The sequence below is a fragment of the Malus domestica genome, chromosome 08 (genome assembly GCF_042453785.1).
Source record: "Malus domestica chromosome 08, GDT2T_hap1".
Lineage (NCBI taxonomy): Eukaryota > Viridiplantae > Streptophyta > Magnoliopsida > Rosales > Rosaceae > Malus > Malus domestica.
The window spans coordinates 13563250-13584191 of NC_091668.1; the positions used below are offsets into that span (position 1 = coordinate 13563250).

General features: G+C 37.1%; 2 protein-coding genes across 14 annotated transcripts; one reads left to right on the top strand and one right to left on the bottom strand.

Annotated features, from left to right (window-relative positions):
* The first annotated feature begins 2652 nt into the window (after positions 1-2652).
* On the top strand, positions 2653-7176 carry LOC103441410 (uncharacterized). 7 transcript variants are annotated; one of them, XM_008380086.3, is made up of 10 exons: positions 2653-2786; positions 3382-3459; positions 3613-3727; positions 4689-4725; positions 4869-4938; positions 5151-5255; positions 5983-6133; positions 6209-6291; positions 6476-6569; positions 6656-7176. In XM_008380086.3, the coding sequence occupies exons 2-10, from the start codon at positions 3429-3431 to the stop codon at positions 6741-6743; spliced, it is 774 nt and encodes a 257-aa protein (XP_008378308.3). In that variant the 5' UTR covers positions 2653-2786; positions 3382-3428; the 3' UTR covers positions 6744-7176. The 7 variants fall into 7 exon arrangements, 4 of the variants coding, with proteins under 4 accessions (XP_008378308.3, XP_008378307.3, XP_008378309.3 ...); XR_011583754.1 differs by having other exon boundaries at positions 2672-2786; positions 6209-6399; XM_008380085.4 differs by lacking the exon at positions 2653-2786 and adding an exon at positions 2793-2972.
* Positions 7177-14139: 6963 nt separating this feature from the next.
* On the bottom strand, positions 14140-19106 carry LOC103441412 (CRC domain-containing protein TSO1-like). 7 transcript variants are annotated; one of them, XM_070826915.1, is made up of 13 exons: positions 18902-19091; positions 18520-18630; positions 18237-18391; positions 17692-18136; positions 17423-17578; positions 16782-17335; positions 16617-16691; positions 16387-16543; positions 16212-16310; positions 16058-16124; positions 15455-15626; positions 14580-15357; positions 14140-14489 (listed from the first exon to the last, which is right to left on the bottom strand). In XM_070826915.1, the coding sequence occupies exons 2-12, from the start codon at positions 18550-18552 to the stop codon at positions 14607-14609; spliced, it is 2664 nt and encodes an 887-aa protein (XP_070683016.1). In that variant the 5' UTR covers positions 18553-18630; positions 18902-19091; the 3' UTR covers positions 14140-14489; positions 14580-14606. The 7 variants fall into 7 exon arrangements, with proteins under 7 accessions (XP_070683016.1, XP_070683017.1, XP_028962904.2 ...); XM_070826916.1 differs by having other exon boundaries at positions 15455-15611; positions 17423-17584; positions 18902-19038; XM_029107071.2 differs by having other exon boundaries at positions 17423-17584; positions 18902-19038.
* Between the last annotated feature and the right edge of the window lie 1836 nt (positions 19107-20942).

The following is a 20942-nucleotide window of genomic DNA, read 5'->3' on the forward strand; positions in this document are numbered from 1 at the left end:
TTTTGTGTTCAGACTTTGATGCCAAACTATCAACAATCATATTATGCTTTTAATTTGGCATCAAAGTCCAAAAGGAATAAATAAAAAAATCAATCAGAATACTATGGTCAAATCATATTTATCTTTACCGTATGATTTCGTAACATTTAGATCTCCACTTTGATGGATGAGAATATGTGATTTATACGTTAAATAAGGCTAGAAAGTCCCATCCCATGATTATTCGAAAGGCAAAGAAGATTACGAGTTTCACTTTTGTGTGCAAACCAAAGTTTCTTGCACAAATAAAATAACTATGATTCTGTTTTGAATAGGTGTGATAGTTGACAACTTAAAAGGGACAACCTAAAAGTCACATAAAACAAAGCACTAAAACTTTAGGACTTTTTTTTCGTCCTAAATTCCTAATAGACATGTAAATTTAGCTGGATGATGAAGACATGTACATCACACCTAAGACGCTAATTTGGAAAAGCCACCAATGTTTGTTCCATCTTAGCAAACAAATCCTCTTTATTTCATTTTCAACGTTTAAGAAAATATGCCTGGGTTAGCCCAAGTGGCAAGGGAGAGTAGGTGAGATCAGTAACTGAGTTAGGGGAGGAGTCAAAATTTTAAATCAGGAGGGGTCTAAAAATTTCAGCCTAAAATGCTTTTCTAATTTAAGAAAAATAAAGATATGTCGTGTCCTGAGCTACCAACCACCATCATTTGGGTTTGGTATGACGTTGATCGTGTCATCCTCTTCCTCAACTCAACTCCCATGCCTAGCATCACAACTCAAATTCAAAATAAAAGTCCTTTTAAGTGGATGAATGAAGGAAGGTCTCTTGCCTACTTTCTATCTCTCCTTCTTTTGATCACCTGAGTCCCCCAAACAACCACCAACCTTAAATCGAACCTAGTGAAGGAAATAAAGAAAAGATTCTGGTTGGGACCCTAATATCCTGAAAAATCTTTGAAAATCAGAGGCATAATTATATTTTTTTTCTTGTGTGAAGAAAATTTTAGGGTAGGCCTAGGACCATTCTGGTCCCTACATGGCTTTCAATGTAACCACAAGAAAAGTTGGAGCTTAGCAAACCAACATGGAAATACCACTAAATGTAAGAATTATAGGTAATATTTGATAGATTTTTGTACTGGATATCAAGAAAAATAAAATGCATGGTCATGAGGTTTAGCACAAGTAGCATGATGAAATATGTTAGTAATTGGAACGCGTTTTACAATGCCAAGCTACCTACGTTAGACGAGCATCTTCACAAATGCGAGAGAGTTGGCATCACCTATATCGCGACAGATGGAGTGCCAATTTTCTTGTGGTAAACAAGTATGCCATCTGTGGAACAAACTCAAGGATACTAGGTGAATTTACACACACAAAAAAGGCAGAAAAGATGAAGAATCTTAATAAAAAAAATGGAAGACAGAGATTTTAATTGAGATGTCTACCCATGCAATGTATGTGGAGGGAGTTTTAAATACTTTCGGATTCGTACATGACTTCTTGTAAGGAGTCATTTGAAAATTCTTTGTTTTGTAGATTTGTGATGTTTATGTAGTGCATTTTTAATGTCTTTATCTAATATTTTGTAACGTATTTAACTAATTTAACCTAAATCTCTTGATACTTGGAAACCCCTCATCCAAAGTTCCAAACATTATTCTATAGTTCATAAAGTACTTATTTGCTGAATTTGCACTTATTTATGTTTTAAGTCATTGAGTCCACGATCTAATAATATTTTTCTCTACTTATAAGTAAAAGGTCTTAGGTTTGATTATCGTCAAAAGTGAATTTGAATCACATTATTACTAGCTCATTGTGAGGCTTAACGCATGCCCCCACCTTGTTAATGTAGATAATATCGTTTATTAAAAAAAAAAGTGAAATAGACCATGTTCAACTCAATGACCAAATCCAGGAAGCAAGCATGTCCAATCTCCATTGAGGTATGTGGAGTTTAAAGTTCTGGAAAAGATGGGATTTACCGATTTAGAGTTTAGCATCTCACTACCATCTCTATTAAGGTTTAAAAATCAATTCACTCCGTTCCAGATTAGAGTCTTCCTCTTCAATCTATTTCATCTTGGATTGAAACACTACCCCTTTCCTTATTGTAGAATATTACTTGTAATGCCAAGTATAATCAAATTATTATAGAAGGGAATCAATTTTATTTTTGAAAATTAACATGAACTATCACATTGGGCTTGGTCCTGGTTGACCAAACTTGGCATTGTTCTCTTATTCGAGTATGCGGTCTTATTTTTCTCTTTGTCCAGATTTTAAAGAAATTGAGAATCGACTCACTACATGAATATTATCTCTAAATTTCATTTACCACCTACACATTACGAAATGTGTAAATTTTATAGTAAGTAGAAGTAGAATCACTTGATACATATCATATTGAATTTCAATTTTTCGATATGGAATCTTTGTATTTTCCACCTTATGAATAGAAATAAGAGAAAATGTAAGGTGATAAACATGAGTGTGAAAGTCAGTTGCTTTTTCATCTTTCTAGCAGTATATTTGAAAAACTTAACAAAAAAGAAGAAAACTTTGGTAAATTTAAAACAAGTGGGGCATGGGAAGGGCATTTTGGTCTGGGCATTTGGCAAAAACCTGTGAAGTAAATGAGTAGTTTTCAGACATTGTATTTTTGAGGTACGATTGATTTTGTGTGAACAAACAAAAAGAAAAGGAGTGTGAATAGAGACTGAGAGAGAGAGAGAGAGTTGTGGGAAGCAAAGAAAAGCAAAGTTTTGGGAACCAGGTTGGTACTAAATTAAAGCTTAAACCCCACTTCTCTTTCTCACCTGCAATATTTATTATCAATATATATATATATATATATATATATATATATATATATATATTTCTCAGATCTTTTTATGCACCTGCAATTTCATTACCTCATTCAACAAGTGAAACTTTTCAAACTTCTATTTTTGTTTAATGGGTATCTTTCAAGATGTCATTTTTTAAATTTATTTTGGAGAAAAAAATGAAACTTATTTCAGAAAGAAATGTCATTTGTGGTTTTGTATTCTTGGGTTGCTGTAGTTGGAAGTGCTTTACTTTGCCTGCTGTCCACTAGCATTAGATTCTTTGCTTTCAATCTCTGTGAGCAATGAGCATTGCAAACTCAAAGACTTTGATAGTTTGATAGTTCATTTTCTGCATTTATGTGTTCATAAAGCCTCCTAGCTTTTCCTGTCTTCTTTTCTGGATGCCTTTCCCTTTCTGATATTGTTTATTAGAACCACCATTTAAACTTGTTTTATGCAGATTCAAGGGTTTTATTACATTTTCACCCCCTTTCATGGGTATAAATAGATATGACCGACATTGGCTTTTCTCCATTGCAGGAAGTCAGCATAGGTTTGCGCATTTCGTGTGTATTTCGGGGGCGAGGATGAGCTACAATAGCTCCAACGCTGGTTCTGGTTAGTTATTTTCCTGTGATGGTGTCTATATGGAATATGGAGTAAAGTTGTTTGTCATTTTTGTCTATATCATTTATCTTGGTTCTTGCCGATATCTTGATCATTAGGCCTGCTGGTTCTGTGTTTTGAGAATTTTCTGTTTTAATATGTCAGGTAGTAGAACTGCTAGCAGGGCGTTTGAGTTCGGAAGGACCCATGTGGTCAGGCCTAAAGGGAGACATCAAGCTACAATAGTTTGGCTGCATGGCCTTGGTGATAAGGGCTCAAGGTACTAATGCTATTCTTTTGCAGACTCTCATATGTTCTATTGTGATTTGAAAACGATATTTGCGCTTTGGTACAATTTATCCTTGTGTCTAATCCATGTATGCAAACTCATCAGTGGAACTGAAGTTCCTATGCATGATTAAATTATAGCTCGTCATTGATTGCAGACGTGCATGGATCAATAGTTATGATATGAAGAATTTGGAGTTTTATAGTCATCTGTATGAACCTGATATTCCTTCCTTTATATGAAGCACTTGGTGTGAGTGTGATTCCTTTTTCTTTTAAATGAGCATATGCTTGTAAGAGGATGGTTTGTTCCACGTAAAGGACAAAGGGGGGAAATCGGAGAATGTCAATGTCTTTGTCCTGATCGGGAAGAGTCTGTTATTTAACTAATTCCTTGAACTCTGTAGAAGATTCTGTTTCTAATTGAATCCCGAGTACAATGTGATTAGTTGTCTTTTTCTTCCTTTTCGTTTCATTCTAAGTCCTGATGGTGAAGTTTTTAATCAAGTATTTGAATATAGCAATGCCTAGAATAGGGGACCACTTTTTCAATAGCTTAGTTTCCCTCTAAGCTGCTAATCAAGTTGAAATATACTAATTAATAACTACATAGTACTAATTCAGGACTAATTAATTTCAAATATTTGTTTTAACGAAGGATGATGGAACCATTTGGAGCTAAGACATTGGAAAGCATCAGAATTCTACAATTATTGATTAGTTTTATGCTATTTGGTTGTTTGTGCTCCCTAAATTATATCTTATATGATTTTAAGAAGTGTTTCTTAAGTTGTATTGTAATGATTTCAAGCTTGAAGTGTGCCACCAACCTTCGCAGCTATTGGACTCAAAAATATTATGTTATTCCAACTCCCTTTTTGCTCATTTGACGATTTTGGTTAGCAAGAGTAGTGACTCAGCTGGATTTTCCCACTTTGTGCTTTGTTTTGCAGCTGGTCCCAGCTCTTGGAAAGCCTTCCTCTTCCTAATGTAAGGGTGGTAACTTTTAAGTTTCGTTGTACCATTATGCAGCATTCATCACCAGCAGCCTTAAACCTTCTTTTATTAGAGAATATACTGCCAAGTTTGGTTAATAGAATTTATTATCTGTTTCTGTTGAACTTATTATACAGATTAAGTGGATTTGCCCTACTGCTCCTTCTCGACCTGTGGCTCTATTTGGCGGATTTCCTTGTACTGCCTGTAAGATTGATTGTTTTAGTTTCTGTATTTATCTTCTTTCTGAAACCCACCATCAAGTTCTAGGATGGCGTTGAGCTTTATCGCATGGACATTGATTGCCTAAAATAACGAGTTATCCATTAACTAGGAAGATAGCAGTTTATTTCTTATTTATTTCTTTTAATATTGTATGTTTAACACATATTCTAAAGCGTTGGGGTGATTTATTACAGGGTTTGACATGGGAGAGATTTCAGAAGATGCTCCTGATGATATCGAGGGGTTAGATGCCTCAGCAGCGCATGTCGCAAACCTTTTGTCAACAGAGCCTGCTAATAGTAAGTTCTTCTCTTGAAAGCTTGTAAAACTCTAGTATCTAGTTATAGTTGTTAGAAACATGTACAGTTAAAGGATTTAACATAAGATAATTGGACCGATTATATATCTTGGTAGACTTAAAAGAACAAAATGTAAAATTCGGGGTTTTGGGAAACCGTCCTCTGGATTCAAGCTATTTTCCCTTCTTAAAAATTGCAATATAGAATAAAATAGTCAAATTTCTCTATAAATTACATCCTCTACTGATCTATAGGAAACTTATTTGACTTCTTGTTCATACATATCTAATGAATCATGACTTACCTGAGAAAAAGTTTATACTGCTCAGTTCTCCCTATTATCTCTTTTATTTCCCTATCGGGTTTATTAAATTTTGTTTCCACCATGGAACAAGTTCAATGCATAATTGATTTTTACCAATTAATTTGCATGCTCACTTGATCTTCACCTCTGCTACTGAAATATCGATAACCTTATTGTTTCAAGGTTGTTCTCGGGAGATTTATGCAATCAATAATATGGTAATAGTTAACCAAGAACTAGAACTGGAGGAAGTTGGTTTTTTAGCAGTTATTACAACAAGATCTATGAGGAGAATAACTACTGATGTTTGTTGGATATTCTTATAAAATGATCGTTTAAAATGATGTGTCTTGAGGTAATTTTTTCTGGTTGGAGTTACAAATGCGTTGTATAACTCATGTTTCTTTTTACTATCATGAACAGTAAAACTTGGTGTTGGGGGCTTCAGTATGGGTGCTGCAACTGCCCTCTACTCTGCTACGTGCCGTGTTTTAGGGCAATATGGGAATGGAAACCCATACCCAATTAACCTAAGTGCAATTGTTGGTTTAAGTGGCTGGCTTCCGTGTTCAAGGTTCAGCTTTTTTCGTGTGTGCACTGACATTTAGTTAATAAGCAATCAGTTCATCCATCTTTTAATTTATGGCAGAACTTTGAGGAACCAGATGGAAAGGTCGCACGAGGCTGCAAGGCATGCAGCATCATTGCCCATTTTGCTATGTCATGGCTTAGGTAATCACGTTCTTCTCATATTTGGTAGTACAGCTTCAGTTCTTTGGCATAATCTCTCTTCCGGTCTTCCCCTACCTCCCCTTCCCATAAGTAACTATTGAAGAATTTGCAAGTTTCCAGTTGCTCGCTCGTTTTGCTTTGTTAAAATTGGAACCCCCTCGGAAGCCTTAATTCTTCATCGCAGGTGATGACGAGGTTGCATATGCACACGGAGAGAAATCTGCGCAGACCTTGAGTTCAGCAGGATTTAGAAACCTTGTGTTTAGAAAATACAATGGGTAAGTCATTCTGCCTATCATCAACGATTTGTATAGGTTTGGTCTTTTCAGTATCAGTTTCGTGAATGCTTAGTTTGGCAATGCAGGCTGGGTCACTACACAATCCCTGAAGAGACCGATGACGTCTGTACTTGGCTAACTGCAAGTTTGGGGCTTGAGGGATCCCGATCTTAGTAGTGAAAACTCTCTGTGAATGGCGAGATAGCACGAGGAATACAAACAAAGAAGAGGATTGGAAGGGGCATATTAGAATAGATGGTGGCATGGGTATATATATATACATGGTACTGGCATTTCTTATAACTACTATTGCCTTATGATCTCTCCCTCCCTCCCTCTCTCTCTCTCTCTCTCTCTCTGTTACTCTCTTTTCGTCGAAATAACTTCCTAACAGAGGCTCACTCTTGTACTCGAGTCCCGGTTGCTACGAGTTTTGTATCGGTGTTCTTCGGTTAGGGTAGGGGATGGGAGCTAGATGGAGTGTCTCTGTCTGCATCCACGAAATTTTGTTGCTTTGGTAATAAAGTGAGTACGAATATATTTCTGAGCTTTTGAGAATTTAATGGTGCATGTAAAATGCTAGATAATGGAATGGTTCTTATGCATATTTGAATTTGCTTATGTATTTATTTTTCTGGTTTATAGGCCTGAATTAGCCGTTGGATTTCCTAGATCCATAAGACCTTTGTGATTTAAAGCCTGGATTAGCACTCCCAGCCCACAACCGAATTCTCTTTTTTATGTTTATTTCTTTTATGCAAGCGGCAACGTAGGATCTCGGGTTCATTAGTAAATTTCTTTGATCACTTGAGCTCCAAATCCTATGTCAATTCTTTTTCAAATACGGAGTGTCCTCACCAATCTGTACATAAGTGAATATACAAAAGCAAGTTTCAACCTTTTTTTTAGTATCTATTGTAGCCTATTTTAGTGAGGGAATTGGAAGAAGGTGCTTAACATGGAGAAAAAGAGAAAAAAGAGTTGGGGAATTTCTGTGGTGATGTTTCTCACCATATTGTGCCTTTATTTATTGTAAATATAGCGGGCTTCCTTGCTCTACAAGGAATACAAAGTTTAAATGGGTGTACCTTAGGATACTGTCTTTGAGTTTGACAAAACTCTCCCAATGAGAACTACAAATGTTATATGAAAATTTACACATGCTAATTCCTTGAACAAGCTTATGAAAGGTGGACTTTAGCAATTACTTCGTCAAGAGATCAGCAAGGTAGTTTGAAAATGAGTCTGCTTGACTTCAATCTTCTGATGCTTTTGCTGCTGATGTGAAAATAAGAATTCGGCGCAATATGCTTGGTGTTGTCTCCTTTGATGTATCCTTGATCTGGTCGATACAAGCGGCGTTGTCCTCATAATGTTGTAGGGAAGTCAACGATGGAAGAAAGTCTGCATGGTTAAAAGAAGTTGCAACTAATGTTAGTTTGGTTGACTCTTTCGAGATATTGTTGTCTCCGACGATAAAGACAAAACGTGTTTGAGAACATGCCTTGTGCGAGTCAGATAAATAACTTGCGTTAGTAACAAGGCAAGAATCGACTCGAGGACTGAGGGGGCGACATTTCCACTCGAGGATGAATAGGGATAGAATAAGCCCAAATCCATAGTACCTTTTAAGGTAATGAATGATGTCTTTAACACCATTCTAGTGTTGGCATGTTGGCATGTTGCTATATCCTACTACAAAATTATTAGCAAAGGATATGTCTGGTCTAGTACATTGAGCTTACAACTTAATTGCACTCAGATATGGAATTAAAATCGCTTCCTCACCGTCTTTAGGGTAGAAAAAGTCTTGTTTAGCATCTAGCATTCAAAAGACCATAGGAGTACTCGAAGGTTCGCTTTATCTTCATTAAACGACACAACACCTTCTACCGGTAGTTCGACTGGTGGACCAAAATACCATATGAACAATGCATGAGCTCTAGGCCGAGACAATATTGAGTTTTGCCAAGGTCTTTCATCTCAAATTTTGACTTCAAGTGCGAGGCAGTTTTCTCAAGCTCTTCGGGAGTTCTAATGAGATTCATGTCATCGAAATAAACTGCAACTATTGCAAATCTAGAATGCAACTTCTTGATAAAAATATTTCATTATTCACATATCCCTGACCAATCAAATACTCACTCATCTGTCCGGATTGTTTCAATCTATAGAGTGAACGCCTCAATCTAATGGAGAAGCAGTTTCGTGGTCTAGAACTATTTGTTCTAGTCAATGTTAGTCATGTAGAAAATTTCATATAGATTTCCGTATCAAGATCCTCATAGAGATACACGGTTACCACATCCGTAAGCTGCATATTTAGTTTTTCAGAAACTACCAAACTAAAAAGGAAGCGGAATGTAATGACGTCCATTACGGGAGAATAAGTCTCCTCATAATCAATCTTAGGACGTTGAGAGAAGCCTTGGGCCATGAGGCGTGCCTTATATCACACAATTTCATTTTTCTCATTACAGTTCCTTACAAAAACCCACTTGTTACCCAAGGCTTCACATTTGGAGGTCTATGAACTACAGACCCAAACACTTTATGTTTCACTAAGGAATCAAGTTAGACCTGAATTGCTTGTTACCAATCTGATCAGTTCATGGTTAACATACATCAATGAAACAAGGTTCGATGTCATCGTGCAACATGATATTAGTAACTACTGCATATGTGAATATATCGTCGACTATCATCTCATTACGATTCCAGACTACATCCAAGCTAACATAATTGGCTAAAATCTCATGATTCTCCAGAGGCACACTCTTCAAAGACATTTTCATAATCTAGAATAACATCATGCGTTGGAATGGATGAGTTAGTAATTGGAGGATTCGACTCTGCCATGTTTCACCGTTTTTATGGTTGTGAATTTTTCGAACCTACGGTTCTACCATGCTTCAAGTAGAGGCAGAAGATTAGCTAGCCGCCACTGTACCTGGCTATACTATAAGTGTGGCCAAGATAGCTTATCAACGATGTTTCTACGCACGTGAGACAAGTTTATCTTTGCAGGTGTGTTTGTTGCTGGTATATGTAATCTCGTCACTTTCGCTAGATTAGTAAACGCATCTGGCAAAACTCTGAGCTACGTCTAAAGATCTTAATATGTCGCACTTTAGTTCCAAATTGTGTTGCACGGGGATGAGATATAGTGGAGTTCATCCACGACAATTTGTGACGTTCTTATCTCCCCTTATCGACAAGAAGACTATCTCATCAAAGTGATAATTAGTAAAGCAATCAGTAAAGAAACCGTATGTTAAAGGCTCTAAGTAGTGAATAATGGAAGACAAATCATAAATGACATAGATTCCCATTCTTTTTTTAAGATCCTTTTTGGTATGTAGTTGCGGCTCTATTGGCACATAAACGGTGCACCCAAGTATGCATAAGTGTGAAACATCAAGCTCGTGGATTCTCTTCAGCGAGGTACTCGGTTTGCAGTGCTTCATGCATATGTCTTCTAATGAAGATCATGGCTGTTGCTTTATTAGCTTCGCCAGTCGGTTTTTCTACCTCAGCTTCAATGGTAGCTTTAAGACTCTTTGCAGTACGGTGGAGCTTTACATCTTAGACCCATTTGAGTTAGTTTTTGCTGAAGATTCCAAAGCAGTAAAGTTGAGTTTGTTAAGGTTTGTGGTTAGTACTATGGAAAAAGAAATATCCATAGAACAAAAGGTAGAACATTCGGTGTTCTATTTTACATGTTTGGTTTAATTTTAGTAGAACATTCGGTGTTCTATTTTACATGTTTGGTTTAATTTTAGCATAAAAAGCTTCATGTTTTCATTGGTGTATTGGTTCATGAAACCTTCAGTTTCAATGGCACTCATTCGAAACTTCGCGTTCAATTTTAATGAACTTCCGGTTCATTGCCTACCTACAAGCAAATACAATATAGAAAATACAACAAGTGTAGAGGATTTGGGTGGCTTCGGGACCCTAATGCGAGTAATCTATGGGACTATTAATACACGTCACGGCCCAAAAAATAAAGAATAAAATATTTGGTCGGCATATAAGATGGGCTGCGGGCCCAAAAAATTATTGGAGCGGCTGGCGCTACTAAAAGAATTGTTTTTTTTTTGTTTTCCTGAGTTCAAGATTACAGGCCGAACAGAGGAGGACACCCATAGGTAGACCTGTAAACAGGTCGGGTTTATTGGGTTTGGGTCGGGTTCAACCCGACCCGTTAAGCTAACGGGTCATCCGAATCCAACCCGTTAAGCTAACGGGTCACCCGTTTCACCCGTTAACACCCGTTAACAATTATTATTATTATTATTTTTTGCATAAAGTTTATTTTTTGTTATTAAGATTTTACTAAAATTACTAAAATATCATCAACTAACGGGTGCTAACGGGTGTTAACGGGTGTTAACGGGTCTAACAGGTTGACCCAAAGTGACCCGTTATTTAACGGGTTAACGGGTTCACCCGTTAGCGACCCATCCCGTTAAGCATCCACCCAAATACAAATATTAACGGGTTGGGTCGGGTCGGGTTAACGGGTTGGGTCCAAAATGCCAGGCCTACCCATAAGGTCTTGGTTCGGGCGACATCAACACAGCAAAGATGGGTGGCGATTTCGTCAGGAAATCCAATGGCGTTGCTGCTAGCGCGGTGATCTTAGGCGGGAAGGGGGAAATTTCACGGTGGTGGCTTCAAAATCAACGACGTGTAGGTTGTCGGAGGCCTGCAAAGAGGCAGACGATGGTAGAGGGTCTACAGTTGCGGGCGTGGTGGTTTGACTGCAGGTCAAAGAGAGGTTCCAAGCTCAACATCCGTTGAGATTCATCAAGAATCTGGAAAGTGTTTCCATCATGGAAACACCTTCTCAAGTTTGAAGGACGAATGCATATTATCGGAGAAGACGCAGAGCTCACCAGAGATGGTGAGGACTGTGGGGATCGAAGAACAGGGACGACACCAGTGAAACCGTGGTGTTTTCGATCCAGGGTTTTGGGGTTTTGCTACTTGGCGGCGAGGCTCAAACGACTTTATCATGGCTTGCACGGGCCAGGGTTGCCCAAAACCCTAATTTGCTTTTATTTTTTTGTCTTTGTTCTCACACAATCAATTCATCATAGCAATACAATATAATATAACATAATATTGAAGAAATATGAACAATAATTGACATGAAAAAAAAGAGTTAGGTTTTATCCATCATGGTGAATGTTTCATGCAATCAAGGCTGATAAAAATATTGAAATTAAAACCGTGTTTTAGAAGGCACTTGATTAATGAAATAGATGAGGGTGTAAACTTGGTTATGAAAGATCCTTGTCCAAATCTACAACACATTTTTCTGATAACGTGTTGTAAGCCTTTTTTTTTTTTTTTTTGAGGGAATAAGGAGAAGGGCGGCACAGAGAGAGTGAAAAGAGAGTTGGGAAATTTCTATATTGATGTTCTCATCGCTTTGTGCTTTTATTTATAGTAAACATAACAGGCTTCCTTGCAGTACATGGAATACAACGTCCAATAGGCTAGACCTAGTACACACTCCTAATTAAATTAGAATTACTAGACCTGACATGCGTGTCATGTTTCTCGTGTTCGTGTCATATCCAATAGCTTAATAGGTTGTGTCGTGTAATTCCCGTTAAAGTAAACGGGTAATATGATCCGACCCGAAATCAACCCGTTAATATTATTAGGTAATATGACCCTATTGTTACCTGTTAAGAAAAAAATATTTTAAATCAATAAAAATGAAAATGAAAAACATAATTTGACCAAAAAAAATGTAAAACATAATACTAAATTAGTATATAGACACTAAATGTCGGAGTTGATCCCTTCACGAAAGTTGTAAAGCTTTTCATTACGAGTGATTACATTTTTCACAATTCTACAATAATTATTATTAATTTTGCACTCAAATAAAAAACATTGTTAATGAGATTTGGAGGGTTTTAAAAATTTAAACGACCATGTAACCATCATGTAAGCGTTGAAGATACAATTATGAACGTTTATTATGCTTTCACATCTTTCAAACTTATACATTAATGATTATGAATTTTGTTTATTTTGAACTCCCTTAAAAATACTATTCATGAGAGTTTGTATGGTTTTAAAAATTCAAACGACCATATACCTACGAGCGTTTGCATTTTTTTTCTTCATATTTTTCACACATATAAATTAATTATTATAATTTTTTTAATGTGTTTAGTATTTTTAAATTGCTTGATATTTTTATTTTTAATGTGTTTTATGATTTTTTGTCACATCCTTGCCTGGGCCCGCACCACATCCCGGGCTCAACTCCACCGTAGCACGATATTGTCTGCTTTGGGCCCCGACCACGCCCTCATGATTTTGTTTTTGGGAACTCACACGAGAACTTCCTAGTGGATCACCCATCATGGGATTGCTCTCGCGCGATTTCGCTTAACTTCGGAGTTCCGATAGAACCCGAAGCCAGTGAGCTCCCAAAAGGCCTCGTGCTAGATAGAGATGAGAATATACATATAAGGCTTACAGGATCCACTCTCTTGGACGATGTGGGATGTTACATTTTTAATCTCAATCTTTGCCTATAATATACTATAAAAATAAATAAATAAATAAAACTTAAATTCTAAAATTTATATAGAATAATAATTAATAAACAATATATACATATTCATTATATCTATTGTGTAACATCCCACATTGCCTAGGGGAGTGGATCATGTAAGCCTTATATGTATATTCTCATCTTTACCTAGCACGAGGCCTTTTGGGAGCTCACTGGCTTCGGGTTCTATCGGAACTCCGAAGTTAAGTGAGTTCGCGTAAGAGCAATCCCATGATAGGTGACCTACTGGGAAGTTTTCGTGTGAGTTCCTCAAACAAAACCGTGAGGGTGTGGTCGGGGCCCAAAGCGGACAATATCGTGTTACGGCAGAGTCGAGCTCGGGATGTGGGGGCCCGGGCAAGGATGTGACAATTTGGTAACGTCGGGCCCCTAATGAGGGTGAATTGTAACATCTCACATCTCCCAGGAGAGTGGATCCTGTAAGTCTTATATGTAAATTCTCATCTCTACCTAGTATGAGACATTTTGGGAGCTCATTGGCTTCGAGTTCTATCGGAACTCCGAAGTTAAGCGAGTTCGCGCGAGGGCAATCCCATGATGGGTGACCTATTGGGAAGTTCTCATGTGAGTTCCCCTAAACAAAACCGTGAGGGCGTGGTCAGGGCCTAAAACAGACAATATCGGCTACGGCAAAGTCGAGCTTGGGATGTGACATATTGTATTTTATAGTAAGTTTTTTTTAGTAATTTAAAAAATTAAAATCATCAAAATAATTTTTTTTCTTATCGTGTCGAAACAGATTATCCGTATGTCACTCTCATATAAACCTATTAAAAACCCATTATTATCGTATGACCCAATAATGATCCAATTAGTTATCGTGTTAATCCGAAACCTGTTATTTTCGTATTGTGTTAAAGGGTCGTATAAGAAATTGTCAGGTCTAAGAATTACAACATCATATTTATTGTATAAATTATTCCATAAGATCGTCTCAAACTTATTTTTCGAAATTACAACAAATAAAAAAGGAAAACATAAATTACCAAGAATTGGAACAAATCAGTCATTGCCTCCAACCATGGAGGAATAAAATTTTAACAACAAATAAATGAAAACTAAGATCATGAGAAACAAGATGACAACGTTGTGTTTCCAATTTCTGCAATAACCTTGAGAAATGCAGCCTCTTGGTACACTTACATACCAAATTGAATTCGCTCATCACAAAGATAGGGGGGATGGGAATATATAAGATATCTGAAGATATTTCTGCATTCGAACCTAACAATAATTTAACCTACATAACTGTATACAAACGTCTTCTGCTTCCAATTGCGAGAAGTTACCACAGTGACACCCCGGAGTAAAAACTGAAACAAGAAACATGTAAAGGTAAGCATTTTGATGACGACTTCAGAAGTATAATATGAATAGCAAGATGTAGAATGACGAGGACTCACTGTGGACTCCACCAGTGTCACTGTCAATCATTTCTTCCTACCCTTATCGTGAAGATTACGGGTGCTCTGAATGGTATTACTACCTTTGGAACTGCTACAAGGGGTAAGGGGTGGGAACGAAGGGACAGCCTTCAATATGAACTTGCGGCCACTTCTCAAGCTCCCTGAAGAGCTTGCACCAAGCTCATGATTGTGGTTGTGGGGTGGAGAAACCCGTTTCTTATTGGGGGAACTTACTTTCACCGACTTATTGGTAGCAGAAATGTCCTTAAGTATATCAGGCATTTCTTCTTGCATAATGTCAGAAAGCCCATGGTCAAAGTCCAGACCTTGAGAACATTCCGTCCCACCTAACCGAGTCATTGGGGTGAGTGGTGAACTACACCAACGAAGAGAACTATTGGATGACAGACCTTGACTTTCAGGGCATAGCTGAACTTGTGAAGCATTTTTCCAATCACTTCTTGATGATGTGGAAGAAGCTGAGGCCTTTGAGCAAAGATCTGATAATGGAGTAATATGGCATATAATGGGGGCAGCGTCGTATCTTGGTGAAAAAGTGTCTGCTATTCCAATGTTGTCATAGTCCTCCTGCCAGCAGTAATAACCCATACCTGATAATTCTTTACTTGTCTCCAGAAGAATCCCACTGGTCTCTGAATTTCTAAGAGAGGATCTTGTTGATTTTTCATAAGATGATATGACGGTAAGATCAGATTCAGGTGATCGAAGGTAACTTGTAAGAAGGCAAGGGGATTTTGGTACATTATCTGCATGACTAGAGAAACAAGAAAATAAATAATCAAAATTAACTAGGATCACATAATGATTTAGAATTTCAGGATAACTGTGACTTCAAAATCAATGATTCTTACTCTGAGCACTGAAATGATGGCGTCAATGGAGTGTGGTTGTGTGAATCATACAACTCAGTAGACAAAGCATCTTTCTTTGTTGCCACCATTTCCAGCTTCTCATCAAATGTTTCCTTGCCGGCTTTGTCACTAATCATGTCTTTAGTCACACCATGATCTATTGGACCATAATCTAAAAAATGAGATTGAAGTACATAATAAGACAGATAGAGATTAACTGATAAATTTTTCTAGCACAAATATTTATGTGAAGTTCTTCCAGATATCTTTCAGCAAAGCACCCAACAATTGTTTGTAGTTTACTTTCACAAGCCCATTCTTGTAGGCATTATGCTTAGATAAAAGTAAGATATAATATAATATGTAATATTCTAACGCTCTATTTGTCAGAACGTTTTCTGCATTCTGTTTCTGGATTGTCTATCAAGACCATTGATCATGTCAAATCACGTTCCAACAAGTAGACAACACAACATACTAGACTATATGTTATGATTCTGTAAATATGAACGGGATATTCTTTGTTATCCATAGTACAATGAGTAAAGCTACAAATGTTATCACATGGATGTGGGAACACAATTTCTTGGTTTAGAGCTTTACCTCCCTTCCTGCCATAAACATTTTTACATCCATCACAGCGACATCCACTGGAGCATCCAACATTGGCCTTTAAGATGAAGTGACATTTAGGATGAATTGAAAAGGAAAAGATAACAAACACTGTGACATGGAAATATAGATAAGTATTCGAGACCTGATAGCATTCACAATATTTTTTCAGACACATTGACTTTTTGCAATTGCACCCCCTTTTGTGTCTTGCCGAGGCTGGTGTAAACTGAATTTCTTCTTCCTGTCACAAGCAAATACAATCATCAAATTCACCAAGTTGAAAAGGGTTTAGTACCAGAATTTTGTTGGAAACTCACAAGCTGTACAATCTTGGGGGCAAATGCAAGTGGATTACGGGCTTCAATTTGTTGCCTCGTCTCAAGAACTGTATCTTCATAATCGGGTATATTAAAGCATCCTTGGCAAGCACAAGTTTCGGCACAATAAACTCCAGCAGCAAAACAATCGCAATAACTGCGAAGAAATGTATTGAAATGTGACAAACAAATATGCACTTATAATATCATACCAAAAGTAGAACACTTACAGTTTCAAGCACTTGGTCTTCTTACAGTTGCACCGCTTGCACCCATCACTATCTTTAGAGCTTGGTGTTCTTTTCCTGGAGGGTCATACACAAACACACATGTAAACTGCAAACCAATATGATGAATGAATCCTACCACACTACATGAAAGACTATGCCTCTGACCTTTTCTTTTGTGAACTAGATTGGTTCAACTCCTTATAACTGTCAACATTCTGAGAATCAGATTTCCTCTCCTCAAGGGGAGATCCAAGATGCTCAAATTCCACAGTGTGGGGAGACTGGGTGATGGAGGAACTTGCAGCAATTGAAGTTTCAGTGTCATCCCTCACATTCTCCGATAAATGGTGGCTCACAACAGCTGATGATTTCATAACTTGCAAACCAATGTCGTGATCTGCTAATTTTATGCTTGTTGTTGCACCACGAACAAAGGGTACAGCATTGACTATGCTGTTTAGGTGCAAGCCAATACCTGATGGTTTGGGCACAGTTAAAGGAGAGCTTCCACCATACAGAGGTGGCAATGAGGCACCCATCTGTCTCTTGGAAGTTGCTGCATAAGATACTTTCACAATCTCCAATTCTGCAGTGCTGGCAGGTGGTTCTGAATCGTTAACTTTCTCTATAGAAGAACTGTCTCTTTTTCCAGTGGCACAAGGAGGAGCCTCTTCAAACTGAAGACAACGTCTATGCATGCCACCTTGGTCATTTTTGACCTACAATAATCTTGCAGTTATTATGCAAGGAAATTAAATATATTCTAGCAGGATACAGTAACAAAAAACTCAGATGATATGGCATACCTTATTAGGAGCATGCAATATCATGTTCCCGATTATTCCCTTCGAGGTTCCACCGACGTTCTCTGTACAATCCTCATACACCTGACCAATCTGCAAACGTCCAGGAGGAGATTGAGGGCTATGATCAAAATCATCCTGGTGTTCACCTCCGAAGCCCTGTGACTTAAGAGTTGGATAAAGTGTAAGAACGTGTCCAACAATCACATCCTTTGTAAACAAATGTCCTAGTTCTTTTCTTTTATAATGTAAAGCCAACAATCTGAAGTTACCTGATTATGCAAACCATGGTGATACTCTCCATTGAAAGCATTATCAACGGATATTCCGGATCCAACCTTTGGGCGCTCGGAAGATGGCAACGCACCATGACTAAGCTCTTTAATTTTGACAGGTTTTGCATCAAATGTTTGCTTTCCTTGAAGGTCCTCTGTAGCCTGCTCTGATGGTGCCTCAGATTTATAGGAAATTTTAGATTCTTTCAAACATGGATTGACTGATTGAGCAGAATTCGTACAGTCCATCTCCATGGGATCGGCTAAGTATTCATCAACACCCTCTGAGGAACTGTTGGTCTCACAGTCCTGAGAATCAGTAATCGATCCCATCTGCAGTTGGGTAATATGTTTCTTGGAATCAACTGGACCATCAACAAATTTCTTGGCTTCATCTTGTGCTTTAGGTTTTTCTGCACTGGATAATTGTGGGTATTGAGGCCTGATGAAAATCATGAAACTGTCAAGTGAGCAAATACAAGAACAACACAGACGACCCAAGAAAAAAATCATTTGGAGCTAGAATTCAATGTATAACAGACCTTTTCAAGAAACTTGTTTCCCGGAGTGTATTTATGCGTGGTGACGTGAACACAAGAGGAGGAGAGCTAAGTCCCGGGAACCCTTGCGCTGCATGTGAAGCCTTCACAGGCTGTATTGGTGATAGATTGCTAATGTAACTGAAAACTGGTGACTCCTGAATCGAAGAAAACATATATGAATAAAAGATTAGATTTTCCTATCAACATAGCTAATGCTCATTTCAGGAACAGAAATGACAAACTACAAACGCCTTGCATCTACATTTAATCATTGATTACTCACAGAAACCCGATTGCGTTGCACATTGAGAGACATCACAGAATCACAAATTCAACTTCTCCACCACTAAACCCTCAAATTCCAAAAGTCCAAAACCCTAACTTTGACCTTCCCCTACAAAGCACCAATGCCACCAATCTCAACCCTCAAAAGTTAAACAAAACCCGCATCGACACATCACCCGTTTCACAAAAACAGAAAATAATTAATTAAAAAATCACAACAAAAAAGGAAGTAAAAATAGTTGTAAAGATCTACCTACAGATTACAAATTAGCACAAATAAGCCAAGTAAAAAATCCTTAATCAAAAACAGAAATATTGTCCTTAATCAAAAACAGAAATATTGAAAATTGGCATTGAAAATTGAGGAAAAGTAAATTTACTTGAACTGGAGGAGAATCTGAGGAAGGTGATGTGCTGGCTATGATTTTGGGAATTTCAGGTGAATCCATGGCGTGAATCAGTAAGCTTAATCGAAACCCTAACCCTACAATTCTCCACCTGCATTTTCCCACTTTACATTTTTTTTTTCTTTTAATTTCTTTTTTTCGCTTAAAAAGAAAAGAAAAGAGAGACGTTTGGGCGAAGCGGCGGGATTTTAAAAACCAAGCGGGAATTGTAATTTAATGCGGATTTGGGCTGGTTTTAATGGCCCTTGTTTTAAATAATGGGCCGGGTCCAAGCACTAAACTTTATGACTTTGAGAATAGTGTTTCTTTCTCCACCCAAGTTTTTATTAATAAAGAGTTCCATATCCATATATAAAATTACCACAAAAGACTTAGTGATTTATTAAGAAAAATAATTATTTTCATTGGTTGCCGACTTTTTTAGTCTCTTCCTCTTTGGCCCTCAGCTAGACCTGACAAATAGGTCGTGTTTGTTGTGTTTGTATTGTTTTCGTGTCATACTCGTTATCTTAACAGGTGGCCCTATAACAACCCCGAATCGTTTCCAGTCGTATCGTTTCATGTTGGTTTATTAGATCATGTAAGAAATTGTCATGTCTAATGTTTTGTGTTCGTGTCATACTCGTTATCTTAACGATTCTTAACATGTAATCCAATAACGGCCTGAACTATTAACAGTTTTATGACCTAATAACGACCCAACACATGCCGCGTCCTTTTCTCCTCCACCACCAATCTCACATTCTCCATCCACAACATAAATAAATAAATAAACAAACGCAACCCATCAAATAATCAAACACAAAATTGGTCCAAATCCGTCAAATTCCTATGTTCTGTAATTTGGTATGTACATTTTGGGAAATTTGACAGTCGACGTCGAATTGCTGCTGCTGTACGTGTAGAGAAATGTCCTAGTCAAGAAACGAGATACAAAAACGAAGAGTTGATGTCGTTGATAATGGAATCTTGGAACTGCTTTCTTGAGAGATTCATTTTCCACTATCAGTTTCATCATTTTCCAGAAAAATATTCAAAAAATCACACCAAACCCATCAATTTTTTGTCCTAATGCATAAATATTTACAGACCTAGAAGATTAAATATAGAAAAAGATGAAAGTTTGTAAAAACCACATGTTGCGTATGAGTCGGGATGGGAAGGGATTGAGGGCAAGTCTTGGGTTGGTGTGTTTTAAAAAAAAAAAATTGTTTTTGATGTGTTTCGAAAATAAACAGTTGTAAATTAAAAAAAGAAAAAAGAATAGAGGTGTGCTATTCACACATCATTTTTTACTTCTCACACATCCTTTGTTAATTTCTGACCTTTGATCTTCTTTAATTCAATCGATCCGACAGCCGCAAATTAAGAGGGTGTGTATGAAGTAAAAAAGGATGTGTGAATAACAAACTCCAAAAAATAAAGAAAAGATGGTAAGCGTTTGATAAACTGTAGTGCTAAAAGTGCTTTTAGCAAAACAAAAAGATGAGGAGTAGGATTGACTTTTTAATGTAAAAATATGATTTTTTGTTAAAGTGAACAGTAGCAGAGATTTTCATCAAAATTCTCTTTAATCTTAAAGATTAAATTGGGTGTACATAAAAAACAAAGATGTCCAAAAACAAAATTTGAGTACAAAAAAACCACTCTTTTGAAAAATCTGGTGGATGATTATCTATTATCTTTCTATTAACAAGGTTTACTATATTTGCGTTGAGATGATTAGGGAAAAAGTTTGACCAGACTTTATTGATAAAATCTGTCCAGAATTTTATTGAGAAAGGAAGTTTGAAATCGTCAAATTCAATACATCCATCTTTGTGGTCATCATTCATTCTTGGAGAAATTGCTAATTTAGTCATTGTATTATCACATGAGTAAAAATTAAGTTTCTAAACTTTTTTTCTTCAGAAAAATCCATTCTTGAATTATAAAAATATGTCAATCACATCCCTAATCTTAGATTAGAAGATGCTATATTCAATTTTCTGTCAATTTAATTCATATTACTTTC